General features: G+C 42.7%; 1 protein-coding gene across 4 annotated transcripts in view; it reads left to right on the top strand.

The window, feature by feature from the left end:
• LOC311143620 (unconventional myosin-Ib-like) overlaps positions 1 to 22,030 on the top strand; it is a 127,676-nt gene that overhangs the window by 64,765 nt on the left and 40,881 nt on the right. For all 4 annotated transcript variants that reach the window (XM_084179478.1, XM_084179475.1, XM_084179476.1 and 1 more), the window contains 5 exons: positions 8,513 to 8,617; positions 10,254 to 10,300; positions 12,824 to 12,887; positions 19,486 to 19,584; positions 20,172 to 20,275. In XM_084179478.1, coding sequence (XP_084035604.1) covers positions 8,513 to 8,617; positions 10,254 to 10,300; positions 12,824 to 12,887; positions 19,486 to 19,584; positions 20,172 to 20,275 — 419 coding nt within the window. The remainder of the gene's footprint in view (positions 1 to 8,512; positions 8,618 to 10,253; positions 10,301 to 12,823; positions 12,888 to 19,485; positions 19,585 to 20,171; positions 20,276 to 22,030) is intronic.

Genomic DNA, 22,030 nt, shown 5'->3' with positions numbered 1-22,030 from the left:
GTATGCACGCATGACTGTAAGTCGCTTTGGATAAAAGCGTCTGCTAAATGGCATATTATATTATTATTATATATTATAACAACCTCTCCCTCAACGTGATCAAGACAAAGGAGAGGATTGTGGACTACAGGGAAAAAAAGAGGACTGAGCACGCCCCCATTCTAATCGATGGGGCTGTAGTGGAACAGGTTGAGAGCTTCAAGTTCCTTGGTGTCCACATCACCAACAAACTATCATGGTCCAAACACACCAAAGCAGTCGTGAAGAGGGCAGGACAAAGCCTATTCCCCCACAGGAGACTGAAAAGATTTGGCATGGGTCCTCAGATCCTCAAAAAGTTCTACAGCTGCACCATTGAGAGCATCCTGACTGGTTGCATCACCGCCTGGTATGTCAACTGCTCGGCCTCCGACTGAAAGGCACTACACAGGGTAGTGCGTACGGCCCAGTACATCACTGGGGCCAAGCTTCCTGCCATCCAGGACCTCTATACCAGGCGGTGTCAGAGGAAGGCCCTAAAAATTGTCAAAGACTCCAGCCACCTTAGTCATAGACTGTTCTCTCTGCTACCGAACGGCAAGCGGTACCGGAGCGCCAAGTCTAGGTCCAAAAGGCTTCTTAACAGCTTCTACCCCCAAGCCAAAAGACTCCTGAACAGCTAATCATGGCTACCCGGACTATTTGCATTGCCCCCCCCACCCCATCCAACCCCCTCTTTTACGCTGCTGCTACTCTGTTTATCATTTATGCATAGTCACTTTAACTCTACCCACATGTACATATTACCTCGACTAACCGGTGCCCCTGTAAATAGCCTCCCTACTGTTATTTTATTTTACTGCTGCTCTTTAATTATATGCTATTTTCAATTTTTTACTTATCAATTTTTTACTTAACACTTTATTTTTTTATTTTTTATTGTTGGTTAAGGGCTTGTAAGTAAGCATTTCACTGTAAGGTCTACACCTGTTGTATTCGGCGCATGTGGCAAATGAAATTTGATTCGATTTGAGGTAGCCTACAAACAATAGGCCCATTATATTTTGAGCTCACATTTGTGAGGAATCAACTGTATTAGTAAAATATTCTGGACAAAGCATGGTTCAATGTAAAAGTTATTTTGCCATTGCAGTACATCAATTCTATTGTTGTATTGTAACACTGTTACAAAATAGCATATCAATACATAGACGTTTACAACACGTGGCCCCGTGTAGCTCAGTTGGTAGAGCATTGCGCTTGCAACGCCAGGGTTGTGGGTTCGATTCCCATGGGGGGCCAGGGGGGCCAGTATGAAGATGTATGCACTCACTATCACTAACTGTAAGTCACTCTGGATAAGAGTCTCTGCTAAATGACTAAAATGTCAAATGTAAATCTTTCGAATGTACCACACAAGGGTTAAGTGATCTTGAGACTTCTAGATAAGTCCTGTAGGCCTGTGTTTTGTTTCCAGTGTTCTAGAACATTCTGTTCTGTCTGTAGAACTTGTAGCTGAGGGAAACTCAATGATGGGGGCATGCAGGCAGACAGCAGTAGCCACAAGAACAGTAGGATTTAGATTAGAGTTAGATAAACCTACGGCCTACCAGACCAGGGCTGGGACTGGGATTTGTTTTGGGAAAGCATAAGTCAGGTTTGTACCTGAAATGGCAGATGCAACGTAAATGTGACCGACTCAAACTTATGTAGCAACATTTGAAATTGTTTTTTACATTGGATGAAAGTAGAGACTCAGAGCTAGAAAATGGTATATCATATTTTTTATCATATCATTTGAAGAAAAATGGGAAAGTAATTCTGCTTTGAAAGTTGGTAAACTTGTAACCCCACTTTTGAGAAATGGCCCTTGAATGTTTTGGTACACCTACTGGAGAGCTCTTCTTTGTCTACACCCATTCAGCATAGTTCACACCCTCTTAAGCCTTATCCCCATCTCTTTAAGGATTCACATGTGAGGCCATTTTCTAAACAGAGTGATTTAGTTTAGTAAACAACCAAAGATTTCAAGACTAAAAGTTGTGAAAGTAGTAGCCTAAAATAAGGAAAAACTCCAGGCAAAAATACACTTTATATAGTCCTTGGCCTATATCCTAATCTGACTTTGGTGCAGGTCATGTTGTTTTTCACATTACCTTCTCTGGTAAAGGCACACTATATCAAATAAAATAAAAAGTTTTGATACAGAAGGTGCATATATCAAAACAGAAAGTGTCCAGATAAAGATATTTAATAATTATTAGTTATTGGCTAACTTGATGGGTCATGTATGTTTTGTTTAGACATGCAGTCTTTGTCATTCGTTTAGACATGTAGCTAGCTAGCTAGCTAAATAATGAACCGGCATAATCCCAACTCATACTACTACCGACCAATACAAACATTGTCGTAGCTTCAGGTTCAATGTTAGCTAGCTAATATTAGACTATAACGAAGAATGCAAATGATTTTCTGATTCAAATAATATTACTACACAGATCATACACATAACATTAGCTAGCGAGCCAGCAAGCTAACGTTTGCTAGCTAGCTAACAGTACGCTTGAACTTGCAATGAAAACGACTTTCTGACAAAATTAGAAACTTAGAATATCTGAAAATGTAGCTAGACTCTTTCACGTATACATGGATGAACGCTTCACGGCAGACTGGAACCATTTAACTCCGTTTTGTTTGGCCAGTGTTGTGTCAAGTCACTCCGGTTAAACACTGACCGTGGTGTGTGCAGAAAGTAGCAAATCCTTTTTTTTCCAACTGATCTGTCGATAGCGCCTGCTAAATTCAGGGCATCAATGTTGTTGAGAAAAGTAGCAAAACTTTTGTAGTTCTCGATGGCTAACTTTATATTTTTTTTTTAATGGCGCGGTAGAAGGTACTATCAACACATACTGAGCAGCTCACGTTATAAACAGAAGCGTGCTAAATGGCAGACCAATCCATACTCATCTCCCAGCATGTCCAGCCCAACCATTATCTCAGCCAATCATGGCTAGCGGGAAGGTTCCTGTCTTTTTCCGTGGCTAAACCAACTAGGCTCGTAATTTAACAATTTTATTTGTATTTACGGATGGAATACAAGTTGGTTATTAAGGCACATGTTCACATGTTCCAGAAGCCATTTCTGCCCAAAAAAATGCCTCTCCTGTGAAGTAGTGACGTGCGACATATGCCTAGTTTCCTGAAACGAGTCACAAATGTACATGCAGGCATAGCAAAACAATGCAGTGTAAAGACAAAGGGACTGACTTATGGAAACAAACTCTGACAATAAAATTAAAGTCAGACAAAACCATATAAACAGTGACAACTCTTTAAATACACCTCCATTATTTATGTTTTGTCATGGTGTGCTGTCAACTTGTATAAAAATCTATGTTTTAATCTTGGAATGTGTTCTATAGGTAAAGATTAACTGTAAGAAATCACACATGCTACACAGAATCATGGAAGAATGGTATTTGCTGGCTAGTTATATACTTTGGCACATGTGATTCCCAGGTGCTGGCCATATTGAATTGGCAGGGAAGTCTCCATGCTCCCTATACAGTGAGGGGAAAAAAGTATTTGATCCCCTGCTGATTTTGTACGTTTGCCCACTGACAAAGACATGATCAGTCTATAATTGTAATTGTAGGTTTATGTGAACAGTGAGAGACAGAAAAAAATCCAGAAAAATGCATGTCAAAAATGTTATAAATTGATTTGCATTTTAATGAGGGAAATAAGTATTTGACCCCTCTGCAAAACAGTACTTGGTGGCAAAACCCTTGTTGGCAATCACAGAGGTCAGACGTTTCTTGTAGTTGGCCACCAGGTTTGCACACATCTCAGGAGGGATTTTGTCCCACTCCGCTTTGCATATCTTCTCCAAGTCATTAAGGTTTCGAGGCTGACGTTTGGCAGCCTCGAAACTCCCTCCACAGATTTTCTATGGGATTAAGGTCTGAAGACTGGCTAGGCCACTCCAGGACCTTAATGTGCTTCTTCTTGAGCCACTCCTTTGTTGCCTTGGCCGTGTGTTTTGGGTCATTGTCATGCTGGAATAACCATCCACGACCCATTTTCAATGCCCTGGCTGAGGGAAGGAGGTTCTCACCCAAGATTTGACGGTACATGGCCCCGTTCATTGTCCCTTTGATGCAGTGAAGTTGTCCTGTCCCCTTAGCAGAAAAACACCCCCAAAGCATAATGTTTCCACCTCCATGTTTGATGGTGGGGATGGTGTTCTTAGGGTCATAGGCAGCATTCCTCCTCCTCCAAACACGGCGAGTTGAGTTGATGCCAAAGAGCTCCATTTTGGTCTCATCTGACCACAACACTTTCACCCAGTTCTCCTCTGAATCATTCAGATGTTCATTGGCAAACTTCAGACGGCCCTGTATATGTGCTTTCTTGAGCAGGGGGACCTTGCGGGCGCTGCAGGATTTCAGTCCTTCACGGCGTAGTGTGTTACCAATTGTTTTCTTGGTGACTATGGTCCCAGCTGCCTTGAGATCATTGACAATATCCTCCCATGTAGTTCTGGGCTGATTCCTCACCGTTCTCATGATCATTTCAACTCCACGAGGTGAGATCTTGCATGGAGCCCCAGGCCGAGGGAGATTGACAGTTATTTTGTGTTTCTTCCATTTGCGAATAATCGCACCAACTGTTGTCACCTTCTCACCAAGCTGCTTGGCGATGGTCTTGTTAGCCCATTCCAGCCTTGTGTAGGTCTACAATCTTGTCCCTGACATCCTTGGAGAGCTCTTTGGTCTTGGCCATGGTGGAGAGTTTGGAATCGGATTGATTGATTGCTTCTGTGGACAGGTGTCTTTTATACAGGTAACAAGGTGAGATTAGGAGCACTCCCTTTAAGAGTGTGCACCTAATCTCAGCTCGTTACCTGTTTAAAAGACACCTGGGAGCCAGAAATCTTTCTGATTGATAGGGGGTCAAAAACGTATTTCCCTCATTTAAAATGCAAATCAATTTATAACATTATTGACATGCGTTTTTCTGGATTTTGTTGTTTGTATTCTGTCTCTTACTGTTCAAATAAACCTACCATTAAAATTATAGACTGATAATTTCTTTGTCAGTGGGCAAACGTACAAAATCAACAGGGGATCAAATACTTTTTTCCCTCACTGTATATGACGATATCACCATCACACCCTCTGACATCAGTTAAAATGAAAGCTTCTCTTCATTTTCTTTGGTAGTTTTGTGTTACATCACTTACCAAAGCTATCAGAAGCCAACTTCACATAACATTGTGGTCTACTGTTCCTCTTTTTATCAGTTTCATTCTTCTCTGCCTCTAACCAAACTGTTTCTAATTTCTGGTATAATAACACAAGACTGTCGGAGGGACTTTCATTCGATAGTACAGTGCTCTGGGTGACGTGGCTTTGAAAATCTGACATGATAAAACCAGGACTTATGTTTATAAAAAAAAGTTTCATACCAATTATCTTTTAGCTGTTAGAAGCCCCATTTGTGCTATCCGTTTGTGTTGGAATTAATAGAATAATATAATTCTCAGTGGTTCTAACTGTTCTATTATTACAATTCTTCTGCTGGCGTGGCACTTCTCATCTGGAGTCCTGGAGGCTAGAGTCAAACTGCAGTACACGTGCCTGCCAGGTGAAGAGTGGGCTACTGGGTGATTTACGCACATGTTGTCAATCCATTTGACTCTCCATTTGGTTCCCATTAAACTCTCTACAAGTGGCCTTCATCTCACTAAAGGAGAGACAGAAATACATTGATGTTTATACCAGCAGATATCCCACAGCCCTGAAACCGTTCTGTGGTTAACTGGTGCTTTGATTACAAGGCCTTGGATTATCTGTCACTGCAAGGCCAATGTTAACATCCTAATTACTTTGATACAGAACATTAATGTTAGTCAAGTGGTGTGACATTGTTCAACATCATTAATTGGTCACCTTAGCAATGACACAGAGGTCACAGAGTTCACTATTGTTTTTATATAACTCCTTTTCTCCCTCAAATGCAAAACAAACTATTTTTAGTCTAATGAAGTCAAGTGCAGCCACGTAGCTTTCTACAATCTGCTGACAACAGTGTACAGTACATTACAACCACACCATTTGTTTTTGTGTCTTTCTTCCTACTTTTGTCAGTGTGGGCGGGGGCAGAGGGTTTCTACAGTAAATACTGGCATTTCTGTGTGCCAACCACTGATGTGTTTCAAGTCCCAATCCAGGAAATGAATCAGCAAATCCAGGGCAATGAGATGAGTTAGGATTTTGGGTAATCCCTCATAATTTTTTGTAGGTTTACAGGGGGTAGATGAGGCTGATGAAAATGGGTCTGGGTTTGTCGGTTTGGGGTGACTGGGGTCACACAGTGTTACCCTAAATACATTAGTCCAATTCATTATGGAGTCATCTTGTGAAGACATGGTAATCTTTTACTTGCTAAGGTGTTTTTCAGAGGAGGACTAATGTATTTATCTTACTGCCTTGAGTGCAGTGCCTGACAGGAGTGTTTCAGTGCATTTGTTTCTGACCATACTGAGCGTCATCAATTTAATACTTCTGCAAATCTAAACTTGCATACCTGACCTCAAACATACATTTCTGCAGATTTGAATGGTTGAAGAGTCCCACTAACAAGTAGTTCCTTAGAAGTCCAATATGGATGGTATTAAGAGATACAGTTGAAGTCGGAAGTTTACATACACTAAGTTGACTGTGCCTTTAAACAGCTTGGAAAATTCCAGAAAATGATATCATGGCTTTAGAAGCTTCTGATAGGCTAATTGACATCATTTGAGTCAATTGGAGGTGTACCTGTGGATGTATTTCAAGGCCTACCTTCAAACAAAGTGCCTCTTTGCTTGACATCATGGGAAAATCAAAAGAAATCAGCCAAGACCTCAGAATATTGCAAATCAATCCCAGAACAACAGCAAAGGACCTTGTGAAGATGCTGGAGGAAAAAGGTACAAAAGTATCTATATCCACAGTAAAACGAGTCCTATATCGACATAACCTGAAAGGTCGCTCAGCAAGGAAGAAGCCACTGCTCCAAAACTGCAACTGCACATGGGGACAAAGATCGTACTTTTTGGAGAAATGTCCTCTGGTCTGATGAAACAAAAATAGAACTGTTTGGCCATAATGACCATTATGTTTGGAGGAAAAAGGGGGTGGCTTGCAAGCCGAAGAACACCATCCCAACCGTAAAGCACGGGGGTGGCAGCATCATGCTGTGGGGGTGCTTTGCTGCAGGAGGGACTGGTGCACTTCACAAAATAGATGGCATCATGAGGAAGGAAAATTATGTGGATATATTGAAGCAACATCTCAAGACTTCAGTCAGGAAGATCTGATATGTGTGAGATAGTAAATAAATGGATGATTGATTAAAAAGTAGTCACTGATTGTGTCAGACAATACCTTTATGATCTAGGGAGTGCCTCAGCATGTTTAGTTATGATGGTTATAAATAGTTACAAATCAGAAACAATCTCCTTTTGATCTTACTTTATACCTTTTTGATATTGCACAACATGATATAGAGGACTGTTGGCTTACTCACTGTAAGGTTTGTTACTGATACTATACTCTGTCAGGGGTATTCAACTCTTAACCTACAAGGTCCGGAGCCTGCTGGTTTTCTGTTCTACCTGACAATTAATTGCACACACCTGATAAATCAGTCCCTGATTAGAGGGGAACAATGAAGAAAAGCAGTGGAACTGGCTTCGAGGTCCAGATTTGAGTTTGAGGGCTCTATGTTGTGCAATTATTGTATGTCATTTCTAGGATCCCTCAACTCTTGTGCTGATTTCCTGCTTTCCCCCTACCCGCTCTCTCCTAACAATCTATATCTAGGGGTCAAAGGCCCTCTTAAGATTTCCTCTCTGCTTTTGTTTCTCTATTTTTGGTTTCTGGGTCACAGTCAGCTCCAGACCGTTAGTCATCTCATCGACTAGGGCTAGGGATGTTCTGGAGTCTGGACAGAACATTACACTAATACTACAAACCATGTAACGTTTAGCATAATGATTTCTGTGCTGAGAAGAGGATGATTCGGGAGCATTTCATATTCATATCAATGCACATAAACTCATAAAGGCGCACAGATTCTAACCCCAGCTTTTAAAAGGCTGGATCTGGGTACATGTTCTCAACAAGTTCTCATATATAATGTGTCTCTAGGTGTCCAGTGTCTAGTGAGGTCAGGACTATTATTGATTATGATTACTGTAATAATCAATCAAATAATGAACACCATCCAAGTAAACAAGATGGTTGGTGGTTATGGAGTGTGTGAACAGTGGAGAGGGACCCCAGAGAGGGTACACACCCTGTTTCTGTAGAGGCCGCTGGGGGGTGATGTAAGGGGGATTCTGGGGTGAGGCTAGGGTTGGCGTAATGGAGGACTTTGGGGTTTGGGAGTGTGGTGTGTGGAGGGGCTCTTGCCTCAGCCCTGTCTAGATCTAGATGAGAATGACCTTTAACCCTGTCTTTCTCTCTGTCTGTTCCTGTTCCAGAGGCCAGTAAGCTGGTGATGTCATATGTGGCGGCGGTGTGTGGGAAGGGCCAGGAGGTGAACAAGGTGAAGGAGCAGCTGCTGCAGTCCAATCCCGTGTTGGAGGGTGAGTGTTCTAACCCCACCCACCTTTCGCTCTTTCCCATGCAAGTTCAGAATAGGAGGGGCTTATATATGCGAGTGGAAGTGGCTCCCATGCTTCAGGTTCAGAGTGGGATGGGGCTCAACTAGAATGGCCGAGGCATCAGGGACACACCCACTTTAACACACAGATAGTTTTGCTTTTTTTCTCGTACCGGTCTCTTTCTCACACACGTCATTTTTTATTTTTTTATTTAACCTTTATTTAACTAGGCAAGTCAGTTAAGAACAAATTCTTATTTACAATGACGGCCTACACCAACCAAACCCGGACGATGCTGGGCCAATTGTGCGCAGCCCTATGGGACTCCCAACCACGGCCGGTTGTGATACAGCCTGGAATCGAACCAGGGTGTCTGTAGTGACGCCTCAAACACTGAGATGCAGTGCCTTAGACCGCTGCACCACTCAGGAGCCAAAGACAGCAGTGTTTTAATTGGAGATCTGTAGTCAGGAAATGCTCATGAATGATGAAGCCAGCCTATCGGTGCCTAGTACTTAGCTGCTGTACTATAGAGCCAGGCCCAGAACACACTCAGTAAGAGTATAGCAGCTACAGGCTGTAATGACCCCTAGGTACACAGAGAGCGAGAGAGAGAGAGTGGGTGGGAGAGAGAGCGGGAGAGATTGGGAGGGAGGGAGGGAGGGCGGGTGGGAGAGGGAGCACGAGAGGGAGGGAGGGAGGGCGGGTGGGAGAGGGAGCACGAGAGGGAGCGATGGGAAGAGAAATCCTGCTCCACAAGGCTCTTGTCTTTTAGGCTCAGGCTCCCAATGTACCTGTTTTTGAAAACACCACAGACATAGACTTGCTGTAGTTAGCAATGATTAACTTAATCAACACTCCTTAATTAGGTGGCCGATTTAAGTACTTTACAACCCCACAGTGCTGTGTTGAACGACAAATGAATGCTGTTTAGTGTAAAATGTGAGTTTTGGAGGTAGGAAGAGAACACTAATAATATAGTTTTAATGTAGTTGGTGCTCCCACAAATTTCAGCCTGCTTAAAGGAGTGTACTTAATGTGCAATTTTGTACTTTCTTTGTTCAGGGTCTTTTCTTGTATGGTCATTGTGTTAAGAAATGTGTGTTGAACTATGAAATACTGCAAACTTATAATTGATGGTCTCTGGTCATTTTCATCATTTTGTACTATGTGTAGTGCACAGTTCACACACAACCACTGACTTAAATGTAGCGAGACTGCTATGTTGAGCCTTATGCTTTGAAAGCCTCCGAGCTTTGTTTTAATCCAGACCCTCAATAACATAATGGGACTGATTAGACATCAGACCAAAAGGCTTTGTGACCATCTAGGTGTTGCATGATTGACAGATAAGTGAGGACTAGGTAGAATATGATCAGCTTTTACAGGTTCGACAGGCACTGTTAAGTAGATTTGATGAACTGAGCACCAACTAAGCCATCAGTATGTATGTGTTAGTTAGTGCCTATGATTTAGCAGAGAAAGTGATGCTTGCTTGATGATAACCTTTCACTTACTTGAAGTAATACAGACTTATGGTCTATCAAAATGTAAAATATACTGAGTTTGGTTGCCCTGTCTACCTGACTGATACTCATGTTGAAATGTTTCTTTTCAGCTTTTGGGAATGCTAAAACTGTGAGAAATGACAACTCATCCCGATTTGTAAGTATCATCTTTTCTAACACTAACACTGAAGTCTGTGGGTGCTTTGATGGTCTGATCCTCCAATAAGAATCAGTGTTTGGTGATCTCCTCCACTGAAGCTGTGTTTACTTTAGATTAAACACAGGTGGACCTTTGATCTTGACATCACCACAGGCAAACAAACCCTCACCCCTTCTCTCTTTTATCTCTTTTTCTCTCCCATTTCTCTCATATCACTCTTTCTCCCCTAGTTCCTCCCTCATGTTCTCCCTATGTATAGCTTGCAATTGGCTCTCTCTGCAGACCCTGAGTTAAGACCAAGCCGTTACAGTTACAGCATAGAGGCAGCCCAGGATAGAAGTGAAACCCAAGTCATCATAACGTTTTTTGGCAACTATCACCAAATGTCTGCCGATGGCCCCTGCCAAGATCGCTTTAGTGTTTGGGAAACTGCTCTTTTCTCCAGAAACCACTACCTCTGGTGTCATGTAATGTTTTCCTACAGTGACATGGCTCTTAAAGCACTAAATATATCAACTTATTCCACTCCCACATGGCACAGGCGCCAGTACGGTGCTGCTTTGTACAGTTAAAGATTACATCACATCATGCAAAACAGCTTGTGTCTCAGGCCTCGCTCGGCTGGTGTGGAGACGGTATCGACGATACGATCGTCAGCCAATGGGATGGTTAGGTTTACGGTAACTGTGTTACTGTGACCTCTGACCTTTTGACTATTGGCCAACTGCCCCTGCGGAACTAACATACTTGGAGACCTACACTACCTCTCCTCCAATATGACTTATGCACAGTGAAAATTCTGGTGCAAACATGGCTCCTGCAGCATATTGGAGCTTTAGGAAACTGACTGACGCTTTGACAAATGGAGATAACATCAGCAGAGTGGTGATGCAACCACTATCTTACTCTGTTTAGGTTTTTTGTCTGGCAGACTAATCTAGGAAATCGTTTCATTTCCAGATGCTGGAGATATTAAATGAGACGTCCCGTTTTGGACCGCAGTACGTTTTTGCAGTCTTTTTATTTCTCACGCTTCCTCGCTGGCTGGCTGGCTGTGTTTTCCAGAGGGGCCCATTGGCAGCCAGCAGCTGCCTGTTTTAGATTGTAGATTCCACTGTTTCCGATGTCACCACATTACTGCAGGCTTCCCCAATCAGACTGGAAACACACTGACTGACTGAATCATATCCCACCCTGCCTCGGGCTAACCAGTCTTCACTTAATGCCTGTTTATTTATCTAACCTTTATTTAACCAGGCAGGTCAGTTAAGAACACATTCTTATTCACAATGATGACCTAATGTCTAGGGCACTGGTCAGGTCACGTTGTCAGGACAAAACCAAAACTCACAGGCCCTTGTCATGTACCATTGTTATTTTAACTAATATCCCACGATATTAGTTAGTTAGTTTAGTCTGGTGTTCAAGTGCTCCGTGTACCATACTATTCAACCTCTGTGGCTTTCATAAAGTTGTGCAACTCACTCACCCACCAAAGTTAGTGTAGCTACCTACCTGTCCCTAGCCTGTGCTCAGGTTTAGGATATCATAGCAGGGGAATTATTTAGGATTATGCCTGATCTGTTTATATTTAGGTAACCTTGGTATAAACCACTGAATGAGCACCTCCTGCTTGTTCCACTGAATGCCATTTAGTTCTAACTCATCTCCTCAGGACGAGGACAGATTGTTTGATCTGTTTCTTCCCCCTGCAGAGAGACTGGGGATGTTGTTGAATCTGGCAGCGGCCATTGCCAGTTTAAGCTACGGCTTAAAAACAAAGCTGTCAGTTATAAATAAAAGGAAGACATATCAAATGGCTGCGAAGACACTGGGCCCAGTGTTCTTCTAACCCACATTTTTAACAGAACAGAGAGGGTGAGCGAAGCAAGCTGGTTTGTTTTACTCTCCTTTCAAATGGGAGAAGAAAAAAGTAATTTCCTTCACTTCACAGTAGTCAGTTTCTTCACAGCAAACCTATGTGTGATTGGCAGCTGACTTTATGAACACGTCCAGTGCCTGGAGACAAAATTACTTCTTCAAAATGAGTTTGGAGAGAAACCCTTTTCTCCTTTCGATTCCCTCTCGTAACGTAAAGCTCATATTTCAGTGAGGTTTGCTGTGATCCCTGCCTGTGCTTGTGCACGCTTCCTATTGCATTTTTAAAGCTACTGCCTGGGATCTGGGAATGTGTTCAATGGCCATTTCAATTATTAATATTTACCCATTGATTCCTAAACAATATAACTTAAATGCATCCAGGGCTTGTGCTGAGTTTGCTACAAAGCAACCTAACTTTGCCACCTTATTATAAGCCCTGGGCCCGACTCATCCTATTCCTCCTGTTTTATCTGTTTATCTCTTGTTTTGGCTGCCTGGAAAACCGCTTCATTGCTAAAAGAAAACAACATAGATTTGCCTCTGAGACAAGCTAGTTGTTGTTTTATTTACCCAATAACATGCTGATATGTTAGTGTGGTGTCAGGGAGTTCTAATCACTGTGTTCTCTCTTCTCTACAGGGGAAATACATGGACATTGAGTTTGACTTCAAAGGAGACCCTCTGGGTGGAGTTATTAGCAACTGTGAGTATTATAAGGAAGACGCACACACACACACTTCATGCTTAAATAACCACATGCTAAGCTCTCCTACACCCATCTAGCCCTCTCACATGTCACTGCGGTGAGCATGGTAGCGATAGTGTAGCCCTCCCACTGTTATAGCCCACTGACACAGTTAGCTCAATTAAACCCCCCAGTCAGTCAGTCATCCTACCATGGTAATGGTTTGTCTCACACACTGGGCGAGGGACAGGATCTGGATGAGGGAGAGGACCAGGGACAGTGAGAGGGCCAGGGACAGGGTGAGGGCCATGAAGAAGGGGCGAGAGGGCCAGGGACAGAGAGGGTGGGAGGGAGGGAGAGGGAGTCGAGCACTTCAACACATGCTGTCCCTGCACGCCCGGTCGGTCGGCTCACCAAAGAGAGAGGGAGATCAATATTACACTGTTTGTTTTCAGTCAATGGAGGGTCAGTGACACACGGGAACTAGATGGGGAAAAAACAAACTAAAACAACCTGAACAGTTGCCAAACAGTGACTACTTTCTGACTGCAGTACCTCGTATTGTGCCTCGTATCAACCGCTTTGTTATTGTTTTGTCCTGTCTCATGTTCATATTGTTTTGTCTAGTCTGAAGAGATTCAGCCATGAGGTCACGGGAAACAAAGATCGGGTTGATCTCTGTCACAGATAGTCGTCTGTCCTTTCTGTCTGTTGGGAGAGGAGAGCTCATGGAGACTGCCCAGTACCTTCATAGGTTTATGATGGAGAGAGGGAGACTGAGGGCCATGTGACTCTATGGAGCAATGGTATATAACAGAAAGAGGGGGATGGATGGAAGTTAGTGATGTGCTGGTTGACTCATAACCGGACGTTTTTAGAGTCATATAAATATTGTGTGGCTGAAGGGCGGGTTGAATAAAGATAAACAATACCTTAAAAACTCCATAAATGTATAATTATTGTGCAATTTAAATAGGCTACAATTAGGTTTTTCTTTCATTATTTTAGACTATCTGGTTTTACTGCATAAGCTTAAACTTTAGCTTAACTACACAGCCAATCGCCAGATAATGCTTTTGGGAACGGGCAGAAAAAGTTAACGTCAATCCACGGAGGCAAAAAGGACATTACCGAAGTTTAATTCAATAAGACAATAGCTGCGAAAGGAGAGTTGAAAATAAAGAGAAGGGAGGGCCAGAAAAGTCATGTTTGGAAAATATTTGGTGAAGTGGTAAAAGAGGATGATAGCTGTGCCGGCTATGTTATGTGTGATGATTGTGAGGCTCTATTCAAATTCAACAGTCACAAGACGGGACTTCAAATAGGCCTATGGCATGTCAAGGGAACTGTAGCCTACTGTTTAGATGGGTTAAATGGAAAATGAAATCTGGACATTGACTAACCAGAATAACCTACTGTTTTTTGGCAAACTCCAATGTCCTCTGATAATACTAGTCCCGTGCGAATCGACATCCCTGTGTTTTGAGAGAAATGTCTGAGTTTGACAGGTTGCTCATCCACCTCTGGCCTGCTGGTCCCCCTACTTCTGCGGAAGCACAGTTCCCGCTCAGCCCAATCAAAACTGTTCGCTGCTCTGGCACCCCAATGGTGGAACAAGCTCCCTCACGACGCCAGGACAGCGGAGTCACTCACCACCTTCCGGAGACACTTGAAACCCCACCTCTTTAAGGAATACCTGGGATAGGATAAAGTAATCCTTCTACCCCCCCTTACCCCACCACAAAGAAAGGAGAAAAAAAAATATATATATATATATATATATTGTAAAGTGGTTATCCAAAGTGGCTATAAGGTGAATGCACCAATTTGTAAGACGCTCTGGATAAGAGCGTCTGCTAAATGACGTAAATGTAAAAAATGTAAATGTTTGAACAAGAAAACAATAACTGATTCGATAAATTGAACGAAGTGCTGCGCATAGCCTATATATGAAGGGCCTACATGTATCGACTTTCACAGTGAATGCTTTTGTTTATACGTTTTGTGCGAATTAATTGAATATCGCCAAATGCATCATACAAAATATTGCGCATATTTAATGCAACCATTGCTGTTAATAGAGCACAAAGGAGTATACAACTGAGCTAAACATTTGGAACATCCATAGCCTAAAAATGCATATCAAGTGCAAGTTAACAGTTTAGCTCACATCTGAAGGCTGGGGGGCTAGGATGTCTTCTACTGCGGATCGCTAAAATATCCGAATGATTATGATCACACTTCCTCAATTCAAATATTATGGCGACAATATACCAAAGATGGTTTGGTATGGTTTAGAAACTTGGGAACCAAGCTCGAGTTATCAGTTTAGCCTGTTATCACCTGGACTTGTTGAAATATCTTCATGCCTAGAAAAAGAACTCCAGGCTTCTGTCATAACTGTCAATTTATAGAAGAAATAATTACGAATCGTCCTCTGGAATAACGGATATTCTGTGGTAATAAATACATAACCAGCGTGCTCTAGTAATACTAGTCCTGTGCGAATAGTGCTATATCCTTAATAATAACTCCTGCAGCATTTCTTGCAGTAAAATTATACACCAAATATTGGCAAAATATGGACTTGGGAACAGGAGTGAAGAAATATTATTTATTTGTTTCTGCATCTTGAGAGAATACAATGCTCAGTTAGAATACCATCTTTAGAGGTGCTGTCTTCATCATAAAAGCTGATTATGTATTTCAACCACATAAAATATGCATCGAAGCCGAACTGAAATCTTATCAGAAACACGTTGGGTCATTTTCACAGCTTTCTTTTTCCTTACAACCGGTCAAACTGATGTCATTTGGACATTTTGCACAGAACATCTTTCCAGTTTTTTGTTGTTGTTGTTGCTTTATTGTATTTTCTCCCCATTCCCTAAACGTCTTTGCTCCGCGAAAGATGACAGAGAACTTTATTGATGTCAACTAGATAGAAGCATTCATTCTATCGATCTATTACATTATTCTGTTGAGCAAGGGTTTATTTAGTCTCCTAGGGCAACATATAATGACAAAAGAGAAGCTACATGTATCTAACTATAGACAAGTTGACTAACAAATAGCCTACCAAAATGTCGGAAATTATAAGCAGAAGCATACACTACATGGCCAAAAGTATGTGGACACCTGCTCGTCAAACATCTCATTCCAAAATCATGGGCATTAATATGGAGTTGGTCCCCCCTTTGCTGCAATAACAGCCTCCACTCTTCTGGGAAGGCTTTCCACTAGATGTTAGAACATTGCTGCGGGGACTTGCTTCCATTCAGCCACAAGAACATTAGTGAGGTCGGCACTGATGTTGGCCTGGCATAGGCCTGGCTCGCAGTCGGCGTTCCAATTCATCCCAAAGGTGTTTGATGGGGTTGAGGTCAGGGTTCTGTGCAGGCCAGTCAAGTTCTCCCACACTGATCTCGACAAACCATTTATGTATGGACCTCACTTTGTGCACGGGGGCATTGTCATGCTGAAACAGGAAAGGGCCTTCCCCAAACTGTTGCCACAAAGTTGGCAGCACAGAATTGTCTAGAATGTCCTTGTATGCTGTAGCGTTAAGATTTCCCTTCACTGGAGCTAAGGGGCCTAGCCCGAACCATGAAAAACAGCCTCAGACCATTATTCCTCCTCCACCAAACTTTACAGTTGGCACTATGGATTGGGGCAGGTAGCGTTCTCCTGGCATCCGCCAAAACCAGATTAGTCCGTCGGACTGCCAGATGGGGAAGCGTGATTCATCACTCCAGAGAACGCGTTTCCACTGCTCCAGAATCCAATGGATGCAGGCTTTACACCACTCCAGCTGACGCTTGGCATTGCGCATGGTGATCTTAGGCTTGTGTGCGGCTGCTCGGCCATGGAAACCAATTTCATGAAGCTCACGACGAACAGTTATTGTGCTGACGTTGCTTCCAGAGGCAGTTTGGAACTCGGTAGTGAGTGTTGCAACTGAGGACAGACGATTTTTACGGCCTACGCGCTTCAGCACTCGGCGGTCCCGTTCTGTGAGCTTGTGTGGCCTACCACTTCGCCACTCTGTCTATGGAGATTGCATGGCTGTGTGCTTGATTTTATAAACCTGTCAGCAACGGGTGTGGCTGAAATAGCCGAATTCACTAATTTGAAGGGGTGTCCACATACTTTTGGTGATGTAGTGTATCTAAATCAGGCAACCAAAAGAAATTGCGGGTTTGGTGCGGGGCTCAAATTTTCACTATCACATATAGTCGGGCGGTTGCGGATTAGTTATTAGCAATTGCGAGCAGGTGCGGGTGAACAAACAGCTGACCTGCGCACCACTAATGGAAGATGAGAGGCCTCTCTCATGCCTGAGGGCTTCCCTCAGAAGTCACTAGCTATAAATTCCCCTGTTTCTTTATGTCGCTGCTGCAGCACAGTCAGCAGACACCTCATTATGGCCCCCTCTCCATGCCCAGATGTCTTCTTTAACTGGGGATAAAGAGCAGGAACACCTCTAGGGCAGTGGTTCTCAAACCTGTCCTCGGCACCCCCAGATGTTTCACAAATTTGTTGTAGCCCTCAACTAGCTCACCTGATTCACTTAGTCAAGGGCTTATAATAATAATAATAATAATAATAATAATAATAATAATAATAATGTCAAGTTGTCAATTTGAATCAGAATGTGCTAGCTCTGGAATATATCAAATACATGGAATGGTTGTGGGTTCCCAGGAGAGGTTTGAGAACCACTGCTCTAGGGCATGGTCACAGTACAGTGGAGCAGCTAGGGTTAGGCCACAGTCGAGGAGGGTTTAGGACACTACAGCTCATGCTCGCTAGTTTTGTATGGGAGAATGTGTCAAACTGTATGTGTTGAATTTTGTCTGCTTTGATAATCTGTTTAAAAATATTTTTTATGTGATTGTGCCTTGTTCATTTCCCATTTTGTATAACAAAGTAAAGTCGACTTAGATAATGGTAACTTGCGAGGAAGAGGATATCAATAACCAAGCGGACAATCCTTTGGTGCTTGTTAAATCCTAGTCTAAACAACAAGACAGGATATGGACTTCCATTCTTACTTTGCAGTATATAGCGTGTCTGGCATTTCTCCTTTAATGTATGTTTGTTCATCTAGGAACCATATCCTGGATGCAGCCTGCCTGCTGCAAATAACTAAATAGCATTCAACATTTTACAAATGCTTTACAGCAGGCATGAAAAACAGCGCAGCAGCCTTAGTAGTAAAAAGCAATAACAGGGCTGAACTCTTCTAGTATACAAAAGGTGAAAGGTCATGACAGAGAGAAGAGCCCCCTATGGGGGAGACTGAATGTTCAGAACATTCTTGAGCCACATTTCCTGTTCCTGCATCTTATTTTCTGCTGTTGGAACTCACTGTTGTGAGTTTTGTCTGGTCAAGAGGTATTTTATGTACTCTGTATTAGAAAAGGAGAGATGGGGGATAGAATCCATGCTGTCAGGCTCCATTTTGATTACATTTCAGAGGCAGTGCATTGCTCAGATCTGCTCGTCTGTCGCGCTCTAAAGAGATGCTACTTTATTGATGAGCTGATAGACACGTGTTTAAAATCTCAGAGAATCACTTAGTGACGAACACACACACACACAGTGATTACCATGTGGTGGTGAAGCATGGCTGGCACAGATTCGTAACCACCACCTACCTGCTAGCTGTTGACACCTTTGGCTCTCTCCACACACACACACACACACACACACCGTCTATTGACCTCCCGTTTCTCTGTAGTGGGCCAGTGGCATTAAGTGCTGTGCCAGAGAAAGTATAAATGCATTATGAAGTGGTCCCTGACTCTCTAAGCGTTTAATGCCCCCACTGAGAGGATGACTCAGGACTTAGGGCTCGTAGCTGACCGGTAGCTAGCAGTTCCCACTCAGGTCCGTGGGCTGAATATAACTTTAATTCGGCTTGTCAAGCAAACCGTGCTTCTGTATGCCTGGCCAATGCCAAACTCAAAAGCTAAATTATCTTACTTTCCTGATCAACTTATAGTAAATAGAGCTATGTGAACCACATTAACTGTTGAAATGTAAAAGTATGTATCACAAGAGTACATCCTTTTCAATCTAGGTGTTGTAGTTGGTAAGTAGCTAAGGAGAAGGAGCTGACTTGACATTTGATCCCTTCATATGGTTTCCTCCTTTGAGTCTTCCTGTGCCGGCCGGCTCAGAGACTCCACTTCTACACAATGAACAATGAGACGCCAACATAACCGTGACTCTGTCACCTTGGAAACACTAATATTTGGCTATAACAGGGAGATGCATCCATCAGAGCTCTACAGATGTGGTCTGGACACTGACCATGTGTAGAAATAAAAGATCAGTCGTGTTCTTTTTTATATATTTTTCTTAGACATTGCGCATCAGTCGTGTTCTTAGCTCATTAAATTAAATCTTATTTTACAGTGTATGTCCTGCCTAACCTCTACCATGTGTAGGAAACTCATGGTAGAGTAATAATAATACCTTGTTAAATCTTGGTTTACATTTCCTTTTCCTACCTTACCTGTTGTTGAATTGTTCTAGCAGGTAATTCAGTATAAGGCCTGTTTTTAACATCCATGTCTTCATTATGTCCTTTATATATTGTTATCCTCAGATCTTCTGGAGAAGTCCAGGGTTTGCAAGCAGCCGAGAGGAGAGAGAAACTTCCACATCTTCTACCAGCTTCTTTCTGGAGCCTCGGATGACACCCTGAGTAAGTTATACTCACAGTTATCGGTAATACCTTCGTGACAATATTACTAACATGGTATGAAGCTTCATTATATGTGGCATAACATCTCAGAAACGGTCAAGAATGTTTGATATGTCATGACAGAGTTATTATTATTACACGTCAAATAAAATGGAACCGATTTATCTAACCGCAACATGTCTTAGTTACTCTAAAGAAACATGTGACCAATACTTAAACATGAGCCTGTGTTTAACTACAGAGAACAAAGACTATGAAACCAGTATGGTTTATTTGTGCTCAGCTGGAGCTCAGCCACTGTTTGGCAGTCTTGTTGAAGGAGAACAATATAATGGTCTTTGATTCAATGGTGGAGAAACATCAAAAGACTTGATTTAGCTGCACTTAATTTAACCTGTAATCCAATACACCATGCTGTGGCTTTCCTTGATACCAGATATGGGACTTTAAAGGGCCATTTGAAACTGCTGCTCGTATGTGTGTGTGTGTGTGTGTGTGTGTGTGTGAACTGCTGCTCTAAAGTGTATAGGACTTTAGTCAATATGCACCATGCTAAAGCCATGTGTTTTTGTCTTTCTGGCCCACAGTGAAACTGAAGTTGGACAGAGATTTCAGTAAATACAACTACCTGAGTCTGGATTCAGCCACCGTCAATGGGCTGGATGACGCAGCAAGCTTCAGGACCGTCAGGGTGAGACACACACACACACTAATTCCTGTCTGTCATTGTGTCAATTTGTTTTTGGCTTAGCTTAGAGGTACACTGTGGCAAAGGGTAGGGTGAGAGTCTGATCCTCTTTATCTACTGACCGAACAAACTAGCAGGTAGATTGGATTCAGGTTTAAGACAGCTCTGGTCCATGCTCTTAGCCAGCTAGCCTCTTCTACAGCCTCTCTACCTGTTATGTGAGGGTCCATACACGTTGCTGAAAAACAATTCACCAATTAACTGCAAACTTGCACAGACACGCCCCATAATTTTGCCAGCTAGAACCAATGAAATGTCTTCCTTTTTGCCGCAGTCTTTTGCTTATCCATGTGTGTAGTTGTGTACAGACCCTAACTTGAACATTGAACTATATCCACAGCGGGTGAGTGAGACATAAGGATGAGTTTAGCGCAGAGAGGGAATCCCATTCCACCTGCCGTGAAGGCGTTCCCGTACTATAAACAATAGCAGAATGCTTCAGAGTACACACACAGTGGCAGGCAGATTAGATGCTGTACTGATGTGGGAAACATAAGGGAGAAACAGCAGCTGCATTCTTCCTTTCTAAAGTACACACACACTCGCTCTCTGACATGCGGAGCATGGTCATCATGTGTAAGTCTTTCTCTTTACCTCCATCTTCCTCCTGACTCAGTTACTGTTGGTGACACACAGAGGATGTTATGTTATGAGCTGCCTGAGCTTTATCCATTCCTAACTCCCTTAACAGGACTGTCCTGTACTCTACTGTCTCCCTGCCCTTGGACTCTCAGGAGCAGTGGTTGTGTCCCAAATGGCACCTTGTTCCCTATATAGTGCACTTTAGGATGCACTCAGCATCCTGTCTTAGCACTTCTCTCAGTGAGGGAGCTAGTAGGCCACCTCACAGCTGCAGTCCAACTCAACACAATAGAGTTCAGTGCTTTACAACAATAGGACTCTCCACTGGATATGATGTTGTTGTAGGAGCCAAAGGCAGCCTGCTACAGTCTTTTCTCGCCCTTGTTCACAATGGCCTCCTCTGTAGCTCAGTTGGTAGAGCATGGCGCTTGCAACGCCAGGGTTGTGGGTTCGATTCCCACGGGGGGCCAGTATGAAAAAAAAAAATGTATGCACTAACTAACTGTAAGTCGCTCTGGATAAGAGCGTCTGCTAAATGACTAAAAATTTAAAAAATGGTGTCAAATCACAGTAACACACATTTAATAATTCAAGATAGTTCCCCAACCACACAGTCCACATCACTGTGCCCTCTGTCACTAGTTGTCTCACTCTCTTCCCTATCCAGTCCAGAAACTCATCCCCCTTTCTGTTGTCCATGTTATCATTGTGTGTTTGAGATTGACTACATGTACATTTTAAAGTCCAACTGCATAGAATCACTGATCTACAAATCACCTTGCATCCCAAATCAGGGTTCGATACTGCGACCAAAACAGTCGCATTTGCCACTGTTTGACCTGGCAGTGTGACAGACCTTTTTTATAGGTCGCAAGGGTGGCAGTGATTTTTTTTTACCTGGTCACTTTAGTTGTTGGTTCACAATTTGCTTTTTTTATCATCATGATTTATTCAAACAGTAATGTGCAATTGACCAAAAATAGGCAACAACGGCACGGGAATGTCCGTCTGTGTGTGTCAGGGGAGGTGTTGGAAACCCTCCGGGCCAGTCGATCATCCCCGTCAGTGAAAAAATTTATGCATTTTTTAATCTAGGCTATATAATGGATTAAAAAA

The sequence above is a fragment of the Coregonus lavaretus genome (assembly GCF_964263955.1).
Source record: "Coregonus lavaretus genome assembly, chromosome: 16".
Taxonomy (NCBI): Eukaryota; Metazoa; Chordata; class Actinopteri; order Salmoniformes; family Salmonidae; genus Coregonus; species Coregonus lavaretus.
Note: the sequence above shows the minus strand (reverse complement) of the source record. Positions and strands in the feature narration are given on the sequence as shown.